At 32.1% G+C, this 12,042-nt stretch overlaps 1 protein-coding gene across 1 annotated transcript; it reads right to left on the bottom strand.

Annotated features, from left to right (window-relative positions):
• Window positions 1-1,694: 1,694 nt before the first annotated feature.
• Window positions 1,695-11,570, bottom strand: LOC124536800. The gene is made up of 14 exons (XM_047113405.1): window positions 11,399-11,570; window positions 11,204-11,285; window positions 10,959-11,046; window positions 10,638-10,740; window positions 9,697-9,778; window positions 8,388-8,484; window positions 7,688-7,898; window positions 7,053-7,134; window positions 4,331-4,421; window positions 3,761-3,866; window positions 3,383-3,476; window positions 3,189-3,285; window positions 2,630-2,965; window positions 1,695-2,545 (listed from the first exon to the last, which is right to left on the bottom strand). The coding sequence occupies exons 1-14, from the start codon at window positions 11,418-11,420 to the stop codon at window positions 1,793-1,795; spliced, it is 2,244 nt and encodes a 747-aa protein (XP_046969361.1). The 5' UTR covers window positions 11,421-11,570; the 3' UTR covers window positions 1,695-1,792.
• Between the last annotated feature and the right edge of the window lie 472 nt (window positions 11,571-12,042).

Here is a 12,042-nt window from a genome sequence, read left to right as displayed (position 1 = left end):
AACGAATGCGCCTGTTTATTATGCCCCGATGTGCTTGATCGACATTCCATATGTCTAAAGAGCTTTATATTTGGACACTATCGGCCAATCAACGTTAAATAACCATTTATTATTAATACTCAAAGAACACCAATAGGTATATGCTAACCTATAGGTATATAAAGAAGGCAGTTAATTTATTGGAGTAACCGTAACCACACACGGTACGCAGTTAAAGTGCAGTGCTAAAAATAGCTACACTTATGACTTAGTGGTTTTAACTTTAAGACGCCAATGATGAAACGGATGAGATGTTTATAGGTAGATATGGTCCAGGTTACTCTGCATTTATTTAACTTCTAAATATGTTAGTTGTAATTTATGAAATCATAATAATGATCAATGAGCCCTATTTTTTTATAAAAAACAAACATTGAACCTTAACTCTTTACTTAAATTTTAGACACAATCAAGTAAGTCCTTTTAATTATTCCTTCAACAATCATTCAATTAAATTGAATATAGATGGGTAATGCCAAGAAACATATTCATATAAAAAGTACGCACTGACCGTCTCTCTGAAATAGAATGCATTAATTTACTGTGGCTTTTATAAACGTGTAGTGTAGGTACTTGTACTAAATTTATTGCAGATTAATTCTAGTAAACAATAACTTGTCATGATAAAAGAAAGGCCTGGTAGATATGTAGGTTTCATACGTATGTTTTGTTAATTCTCAAGCTTGTTAAGTAGGGTACATACCCTGATTCCAATGAAATCTCATCAGCTAATATAAAGGACATTGCTCTTGACAATTTCGGTTATGCTAACAGAGATAATACGCACTATCTGCGGTGACGTATGCATTAGCATTTGGGATCTTTGTATATTACTGATATATAATACTTTACCTAATCGTAAAGTCAAAGAGAGTAACGTTGGCGTAAATACAAATTGAATTTCATCCTTTTGCTATTGTTTAGTCTGAACTCATTTTAGAATTTTTTTTCAACAGCGAACTTAGAAGCTCGACGCCCTTGTAATATTGTTTGTTTGTTGTTTATAATGTTTTTGAATAGAAATACATTAAGCATTTTGTATGAGGATAATTATTAGTTATTTACGAGTTATGAGAAAATGCATGTGTGTAATATGTGCAAAAATGGCAACTTAGATATTTATGTAATCATGGGTGTCATTTCATATAACTAGATAATTGATTTCCATATAGATGGTCAACATTTGAATTTTAAATCAAACCTGTTTCACATAATTTCCCATTTAACAGTACGACCTAATATTTATATACTTATACAGGAAGACTTGTCACAAAACAACTTGTTTTACAATAGTATACAAGTACTCCAGTTTAGTTACTTAAGCTAATGAAAGCAAATGCTTGTAGCGTTTTCGCTCTCTCGGTAAAGTATACGAAACTTGAATATAATTAATTCCGTCGTATTTTCTAAGCAATTTGCGTAGATAATTGGGTTACGTTAAAGTATTGTACTGGTCTTAGTATTGCACAAGTGTTTCACTCAAAACTTAGTCCTGAATATTTAAGATAGGCTTCATTTAAAATAAAATAACCTTCATATTTGGAGTACTAATGATTTTTATCGGTATTTGTCCAGTAGTAATCGACACGTTTAAGAAAAATCATTGAAGCGTTTGAAATTAAATTTTATAACAACAAAGAAATAAAAACAACGAATTGCGATAATAAACAAAGAGCGAGATAAAGACCTTTAATAAATAATTCTACACAACCGATAACGAGGTCAAATACACACTAAATAACAAGATCGACGTTTATTTCTTGAGGAGTTTGACGTTTCTGTGGACGATCCTCTTGTGCCTGCTGACGCAGCCGGCCGTGCGGAAGGTCTTCCCGCACTCCGGGCAGCTGAAGGGGCGCTCGTCGGTGTGCGACCGGTTGTGCACTCTTAGGATGTCCAGCGAATTAAACCTCTTCCCGCACGTCTCGCACTCGAATTTCCTCTCGTTCGCGTGGTAGGCGAAGTGACGACGATACTGAGCCAAGATGTGGAAGCTCTTCCCGCAGACCTCGCAGGTCTTCTTCGGAGTCGGATTGTGGACGGCTCTGTGCACTATGAGGCCGCTCTTGAACTTGAACTTTTTCTCGCAGATTTCGCACGAGTAGCCCTTGTCGATGGAATGCATGTCGAGGTGGCTGACGAGGTTTCTCGTGTGCTTCCCGCAAACTTCGCACACTTTCCAGTAGTCGTATCTCAGTTTGCGGATTTTTTTCCGCTTTATAACTTTCTTCTCCCCCTTGATCATTTGTTTTGACTTCGTTGCCGCTCTGTCTGCCAGGTGTCCGTAATGTAAATCAACATCGAAATCTTGACTTTCGTGATCATCGCCGTCGTTTCCCAACTGATGATCGTTGACGTCGGCAGATATTTCTATTTTTATTTTATTCGAATTATTTCTAAGTTCTCTGTCGGCTTCTTGACATTTTCTTCTGAATTTGTATGCATTTTCTAATTCTTTGAGACAATTGAGGCATATTTGTGAAGGTAAAGTATCTGACTGATCTACCTGGAAAAATGGAATTAAAATAGGTTCGTTTATTTTGACTTTAAATTTATTTAACCTAATTAAAATATAATTATAGAGTTACACCTCGATACCGCCAATGATTTTCAGCTTATGGGCCAGGTCCAACCCATCGTCATCGGTCTGATTGTAAATGTTGACACAACCGTCTTCGTTGGAACAGGATCTGCATAGATTTGTCTCGATGGCTTCCAACTTCGGTTTGACGAGCGACAACCTCTGCTTCAAGTCGAACAGTTTCATATCGTCCTCAATATCATCATCGAGAGCCACTTCCTCGTAGTGATTGTCTTTCTGCTCCTTAATTACGTGCTTCTCGTTAATTTCAGTGTATTTGGCGATAGCTTCGAAGTACGGCCATTGTTCGTTCAGAATACCTTTGTTGGCAAATTTTTGTTTCCACTGAAATATATATTTAAGAATAATCTACTAAATACAACCGTTTACTTGTAAAACAGTAATTTAAAATCATACAATCATGAAGGTTTGTAGGTAGGTAGGTGAGTTTAGGTAGGTAGGTTCTTAATAAAAAAAATTTAAATAATAAATAGGGATTTATGTTTGTATTACGAAATGTAGTTAAAGTTAATATTAAATTATTTAACTTCATAAATATTATCATTACCCTGAACGTTTTTAATAAGTGTTTCCAAATTTCTGGTAGATCTAACAAACTGTGGTCTAAGGGAATACCGATAGTTCTCAGCCTCTTTTCGACTTCTCTGGAAGAATACATTACATTAGTTCCCAATAAATAATATATATCTTGTATACATGTGTGTTATTATTGAAAACACATATATGTTATAAAATGAATACCGCCAAGAATCGTCCGAATTCTTCGTTGCTAACCTAAATAAATGATCTAAGTCTGTTCTTGCACTTATCAAGTTTAAAACCCATTCTTCTTGCCCTGAAAAAGCAAATGAGTACAAAATTAACTAGCTTTCAAGTTAAGTTAAATTAGCAATAAAATATCAATACAATTTGCTATGTTGTAAAGTCTATGCCACAGTGTATATTATCTGTTATGTAGGGCAGAACTTTTCAAACGCTTTAATCTTTCAATAAAAACAAACAATTGAAAGATTGGCCCTTAATCATCATCAAGTACTGTACTGTACAACCATGACACAACATCTCGTATTCATTAGAAACAGACAGCTTAATTAAATAAGATATAACAACAGGACTTACAACCAACCAACGGGTTGAGACTTAGACTGCCCTCTCCAAAGTACAGCTCGAATAGTGTGTAATAAACCCATGATTTGTTATTTGTAGCTTTCGCTTTTTGATACTCCTACAAACATAATTATCACATTACAATATAATCAAGTATGAAACACAACAAGTCTTTAAAAAAATCGAAAAATTTTAAATGGAATTGTAAATGGCGACATTAGTGCAATTTTTAAACATATATGCGTGAATTGTATATCTGTAATGGCATATTTGATATTTTCTTCGTAATAAATCTATGATTTGTAACAATTTTCAGGTCTGCGATTTATTTGTTGATTAAAATACCTATTTAGCGAGTCGGACTTGGTAAAAATAGTTTACACAATGGACTCATGTTAAAATAAGACAATAAATAAAAGTTAACCTTGCGAAACGAAAAAAATATGATGATGAAGACGAACCCATTCTAAATCTTAGTAACATTGTTACAATTATAACTTACTTGAAAGTATCTCTGTTTACTTGAAAATATATTAAATAGTATACTATTAAATAGTATCGTCATATAGTTAAAATACTTACAGCGTAAGTGGCCGCCCATTTCCTACAAATTTCTCTTCCGGTTAATGTTTTAGGAAACCCGTACTCTTCGATCATGATAGCTCGAAGATTGCTAACAAGAAAAATCATAACATATAATCCATGTTATTATTAATAATAATAATCATTTAGCCAGTAATAGTCAGTGTGCTTGATTCTTCAAGTAGTAGATTAAGTAAGTTTTATGTTAGTTACAATAATTTTAAATTGGTATTTAAATCAAATCGAATCAAATGTTGAATACAATAAAATCGTGAAACCCTTAAATTATATATCCTTCTTGAAAGATAAATATAACTTGGTTTATATTGCTTATTTCGTGCCTCAGTCTGAACAAAGGGAGTCTCGCAAGGTTACTATCTCGGCCCCTTGTTGTTCAATAAAGACGTCATTGACAGTTTTATTTCAAGCATGTATTTATAAAGTATCGTAAAACTTTATTGGGCACGTGAATAAATAAACAAATGCAAATCGGATACTGGTAATGTATTCAATCTGTATATTAAATCCGATTATCTACATTAAATGTAAAATTTATGCCGATCAAGTATTAATACTTCAAAATTCATATTTTGGATTTGAAATTATTAGCATCCATTCAAAATAGGATTCTTCTCACGAATCTAATAACTATATATCATTATTTTTAATCAATGTAGTAATACGAATTCTGATTTATAATTTAGCGGTTTAAATATAAACTGAAAAAATATTTCCAAAATATGTACCCAGTTTAATATATTATGTCAAATCAGTAAAAAAATAGTTAATTCTATATGGGTAAATCTACTTATTATTACAATACAATAACTTAGTTGATTTACGAGAAAATATATATTAATATTATAAATTAAATGTGAAAGTAACTCTGGGTGTCTGTCTGTCGTCCTTTTACAACCAAATCGCTGAACAAAATTTCATAAAATTTGGAGTGAAGCAAATATGAACTCCAAGAAAAAACATAGGCAGCTTTTTGCCTGACATATGACAACCAACACTCTAAGCTGCGGGCGAAGTAGCTAATAAGATTGTTATATTGGCAGAGTCAACTAGGGCAAATGTCTTTAGTATCTTATAAAAAATCACTTAACAAGAATTTTGGCGAGCGTTATGCCTTTTTCAAAGATAGAGCTCAGGTGAGAATCACTGCCGATCATTGTTATCAATTGCACGAACTTGGTGGATCCAAATCCAAAGACAATCTCAAGTTTTGTAAAAAATAAATAAAACGTTCTATTTTTAAATAAACGGACAGGACAAGACAACAATGTTTCACTGGTTTATTGAACACCGTTTTTTTGTCATAGCTTCGTAAATTTTTAACATAATATTGAAATAAGAAAATTTGTTATATCAAATATTAGTAGTTAGGAGTGCGAGCGCGGGTCATTGGAGGTCACGACCGTCGACGCATTAGTTACTACGATCAGTATTCTTTAGATATCTTGACGGACAATCACTTCATATTTTATTTATTTATTTCTTTGGAAATATTTTGTCTTCTGACATTTTAGTTTATATAGATTTATCCAGTAAAATAGTGGGGATTCCAATAGATTCACAGATATGAGATTCATATCAATCGATATAACGGCAAGCAAATCTTTTGAGTAGGACATTCTACATATGGAATTATTGATATTCCTATTAACCCTTCCATTTAAGCGTATGTATGTGATAGCCCAAGAGATCGGGATCTATCTTGCGACTATTTACAGAGACTAGAGGGGCTTTAAACCATTGCGCTATTGACGTGATGTAATAGTCATTGAGAAATATAGACGTTAAAATTATGTTCCTTTGTTAAACTTTACCGCGGCCATTTTCAACGGTTTTTTGTTTTTTTCAAGTTTGGCGGACGAGCATATGGGCCACCTAATGGTAAGTGGTTACCATCACCCATAGACAATGACGCTGTAAGAAATATTACAATTCCTTACGTCGTCAATGTGCCACCAACCTTGGGAAATAAGATTTCATGTCTCATGTGCCTGTAGTTACTGTTAATGTTAATGTCATGTCTCATGTGCCCACTCACCCTTCAGACCGGAACATAACAATACTGAGTACTGTTATTTAGCGGTAGAATAACTGGTGAGTGGGTGGTACCTACCCAGACGGGCTTGCACAGAGCCCTACCACCAAATGAAGCACCGAAGATGTTGTAGTATGTACCGTGAGTGTGTACCCAAACAGTGGTGCTCTTCACTTTTGACAAACCCGAGCAGGCGCACAATCAACGGCCTTACATGCTGGCCTAGGAGACAGTTCTAACCATAAAACTACTTCCATTTTCTTTACCCAATTACTTCTGATTTGTTCAACACTCGGAATGAATACGAGGACCTTCGAACTTTGAGGAGCCATCTTTTAATTTATTTCGCAATTTACAAGACAAACAAAGCACTGAGTTTTTGTTTAAAAGTAATTTGATATACATATTATATAAATAAACAATTTAATATGAGATGAAATAGCCAGGAGGCGATCGTTTCATTCCTAAGGTGTGCTATCGATCATAAACTCATTAATTGTATAATAACCTTTTGCACACAAGCCTTCCTTGATATTTTTTTTTTAAATTTGGCAACAGAGGCATTTTGAACGCTTTCTGGGATCCTGTTGTAAATTAATTCAAGTAGGCTTTCCTGATAATTATGCTGGTATTTAATTCATAGCGTCATTTAGAGATTTAGTAACTTACTTCCACGCCCACTTTCGATCTCTGAAAACCCAGTCGTTTTGTAGACGTATCTGTATAAACGATTCCGTTATGTCTTTGGACCCTAGAAATAACAAAAAATTATTGCAATATAAATAAAAAAATACATAAATTTATCAGAATTGGCATCTTTTAGAAATTATTTAACAAAAAAAAAGTTTCAGCAAACTCTAATCAAATATATTTCTTTTCCCTTCAATTGAATCAATTCATTTAATCGAACACATTCGATGATGCCGTATGCGACCCATGAGGAATCAGTATCAAATCTGATTTATAATGGAATTACCAAAGTGTAAGCTAAACGCGTGCATCTTAACCGACGACTTCGGATTCAAACCCAGGCAAGCACCACTATACATATGTGCTTAATTTGTCTTTATAATTCATCTCGTGCTCGGCGGAAGAAAAACATCGTGAGGAAACCTGCATTTGTCTAATCGCATCGAAATTCTGACACATGTGCATTCCACCAACCCGCATTGTATATGTTGCAAACCCTCTCCTTAATGGGAGAGAAGGCCTTAGCCCAACAGTGGGAAATTTACCTGTTACTTTCTTTTTTTTCTTACTGTAAGCTAAACGAACGACTTGTTAATTTGACCAGCGCGACTTACATTGGAACTCATCCACGGCGTCTTCCTGGCTAAGCTGTCCCCGGGGCGTGCGAGTGGCGCGGCGCTCCGCCGAGGCCAGGCGGCCCGGGGACATATTTTGCAGGCGCTCCAGGTAGTCCGGCTCATACTTGCTGTAGTACTCCAACATCGACGCGTACAGTGGCCAGTCGTCTCGACCCGCCGTCCTTCGCAAAACTAGGCGATGTTTCCTCTATATTCACAATGTGTCATTATGTGAGCATGGTTATTATTATACTAAGTAAAGTATTATGAAAATAAAATAAAATTTCCCAGAATCCAAAACATGATTTATAATGTTTTGGATTCTGGGAAATTTAAACACCTACGTGACATTGGCAATTAAATTAAGATTTGTATTGAATTATAAATCCAGTTATTATTTTCAACGGATCGAAGAATGGTCTTACGATTACAATTTTTTATTGAAATTATATTAGGTATCACAGGTATATGTTATCATTTTCTGATTCGTAAATAGTAAGTAAATGTTAGAAACTGAATTACATGACACCTCGTCGATGATTCGACTGTCTGTAAGCTAAATCAATCGTCGTTTAATTACACTGAGCATAAGATATAGTTTTCATCAGTTGATTAAAGGTTGAAATAAATCATTTTAATATGAAATATTAATAAATTAATATATATATTTTTTTTTAATTGGTTTCGTTATACATACATTAAAAGTCATCCGGATATAATGCCACAATCCTTTCAAGTCTTGGATGCAACACTCTAGAGGTAAATCCTGACTCCTTAACGCTGATTCCACTGTTCTGTATAAAAACATTAAATATTTTATAATTACTCTCACCATACATCATTGTAGCGTTATAAGAAAGGGATTTTTGATAAATATCAAGAAAAACAAAAATATATTAATTCATAATACTTATAAATATATTATCTTAATTCCTTTCCTTTCCTTTTTATTAAATTTGAGCTGATGAATGACATATTTTACAACAAATAACTACAAAATTATGTAAAATATGATCATAGTACATAAAATAAATATAAAACAATATTAAAAACTGGAAAAGAAAATCAGATTATATAAAACTATGTTAGTTCACAATAAGGTACTAAGACATAGACACACGGGAACATATACATTTGTTGATGTGTAATACAGTTAGCAGTCTTGCTAATGTACCGCACAGCTCTGTATATTCTTATTTAAGTACTAAATAAAAATGTATACCAATAGGCTATTTGACAATGCGAAAAATAAATTGTAAATTATTGTAATCAGTTTATATCATGAGTTTAAAAATGGTTATTTACTAACGAAAGTTAAAAATAATACTTAATTTATTCAAAAATCCATAAATAAAAATGCATTTTTTCAAACGTTTGTCAGGTGACACATAACGCTCCTGATTAGGCCGGCCCTTATGATGAGGTCACTTTCTTGTTAACCTTGCTTGTCTACTATGTGTACCACAAAATGAAATACAAGAAAATGACGTCACAGACACCATTGCAGCGCCATATGTCCAAGTGGCGTTTTTGCGCGCTATTTAAATATGATATTTTTCGGTAAATTTATACTAGAAATTAAAAAAATCAACTTTTATTGGGTTCCTTAACTTCTACTAAATAATATATAATGGATTTTAAAAAAATCAGTCAAATAGCCTATTATAAATAAAAAACGTATTGTACGACACAACTTAGATGTAGCATCGGCAAAATTCGTAAAACCGATCACATCCAAATTGAGTATACTATCCCAAATTATCAATATTTATTTCTCATATGAATATATTGAATATCGTTGTCAATTTGACACGTCGATTTACATACATTTGCTTTCTCGGTTTAAACTAACGACAGAATCGCGACGAATAGCGTCGAATGGCGCGATAGGGTACTATTATATTGGTTGTGTAAATCGGCAGTAATCGGTTTTATTTTCATTTCATTGCATTTTCCGATGCTACATCTAATTTTTATCGTACTATAATGACTTCATTTTAACATACCTCCACATATTGTGATAGTCTAACTTCACTTCTTTTGCCTCAGAGATACATATTATTAGTTTTAATCTCCATTCATCATTCCCTAGAAAAGAAAATTAATTAATTTATATGTAAACTAGTGACATTTTCATTTTTAAAATATATTAGGTAAACTATTAAAACAAAAACAAAATATTCTTTATTGAAGAAGCTTTCACAAGCTCTTTTGAAACATCACACAATCTATAGGCAGATAGGCAAATAATCACTACACTGTAAGAAATATTTAGAATCCCCTGATTCACCAATGTACCACCAATCTTGGCAACTAAGATGTTATGATCCTTGTGCCTGCAATGATAATAATATTGCATGAATGCAACTTACAATGTCAATCCATAAGTATGATGCATAACATTTTTTGCACAATAAAGCATAAATAAATACATGAATAAATTTTGTAGTTTGGAGGTAGAATATATGATGAGTGGGTAACATCTACCCACATAGGTCGAATAGCCCTACCACCAAGTATAAAATCTCTATGGAATGTAAGGTTACTAATGGAACACTGGGGGAATATTTCAAATATGAATTAATATTTAATAAAAAAAAATCAGTCATAATTATACATAAATGTTATATGATTTGTATTAAGGTGTGGAGCTTAGGTGAAATTTAAACATTATATATGAATTTCAACAACTGTTTAGCACTAGCAATTGTTTAAAGTGTAATTACGACATTTCTATTTTTAATGGTTATAGATATAAAAAAATATATATATAAAATTATACATTATTTACACTAGTCAAGATAAAGACAATGTGAATTGATTATTATTAATGAATACATTAATATATCTCCCCAAGGAACATTCTAGTTTAACTAATGTTGTGAAAGAGTTATTAAGCAACTACACTTTTATTCATTGTGTTGTTATATTGTTAAGGTCTACTTACATGCTTCATACTTATCTAAAACTTGCGATTTCCCTAAATGTTTTTCAAACATTCTATAATATTTCCAGCTCTTATTTTTAGTTTTTTTGGCTATTCTATATGACTGAAAAAAAGATAAATATTTATAAATTTTTAATATAAAACCCAGTTTTCATTGCAGAAGGTTCAAAGTGCAAAAAAAACAACATGTAAGTAAATTTGCATGTTAATATTACAAGCTGATGATGCATATCATATGTTAATGGGAAAAAACTTTAATATAATAAAAATACTTTAAAAGTTTACAGAATTAACACTCATTACAATATTTAAATAACTTACATCATATGTATATGACCACTTCTTTCGTATGTGGTTTACTGTTATTTCTTCTGGAAAACCATTCTCAAGAAGGATTCTGTGAAATTCTCTATGAAAAATAAAAGTAACTACAGTATGTTTAGATATCTTTTTAAAGTAATATTTGTTATTCTTATAAGATTCTCATAAAACTACAAGTTACATTACGACGTGCCAGTATTTACTGTATCTTGTAATAGTAATATTACAAACAATATTAAACTCACCTCCAAGGTTGTTTCTTTTTTTTAAATAGCCAATCGTTTTGAAAACGCAATTCAAAAAATCTTCTTGTTAAATCAGAGGGCCCTAGAATAAGTGAATTTTGTAAAATCATTTTACTAATATGTAATTTAAAATTAAAATTTCTTGTATGATATAAATTAATATTTCCTATATATTTTATAACAAAAAATACTTACAAACAATTTTTTTTTCTTCCATTTTAAATCAAAATTACGATTTCTGATATATCAGTGAAAATTATATTGTTATGAAAAATTTCAATTAATTATAAAATCTAAAATTTATTGATAGTTTAGACATTGACAATAACAATAAAAACAAACTATAGAGTATAGACAACAGATTATAGTACCATCAAGAAATATGACTGAAGTCACAGCTGTACATAAAGACTACGGTATGTAGAGTTGGGCATAATAGTTCGCAACTGAGATCGATCGGTTTAGTTCGCCGAACCTAAACGAACTAGTTCGCTCTTTTAGTTCTTCAGTTCCCAGCTGCTTACCGACTACCGAGCATCTGGGAACTGAGGACAGATGATCTAAAACAGCGATCTGACTCTTATTGACTCAATAAAAGGCAAATCGTTCGCTCGTTTTGATACTGTACTTACTGTGACATTAATAAATTAAAATTTTCGACTTAAATAAAAGATAAATGAATTGAATATTCGTAAAATATATTATATTTATTGCAAACAAATAGGTTTATTATTTAGATAGTAATTAAAATCTCTGATCTTTTAGTATTTTTGCTTTTATATTTTTTATTAAATTTCAAAATAATCAACGATAACTAATACATATTCTCTTTTTTGACA

The sequence above is a fragment of the Vanessa cardui genome, chromosome 17, assembly GCF_905220365.1.
Source record: "Vanessa cardui chromosome 17, ilVanCard2.1, whole genome shotgun sequence".
NCBI lineage: Eukaryota > Metazoa > Arthropoda > Insecta > Lepidoptera > Nymphalidae > Vanessa > Vanessa cardui.
This window is presented reverse-complemented; position numbering and strand designations above follow the sequence as displayed.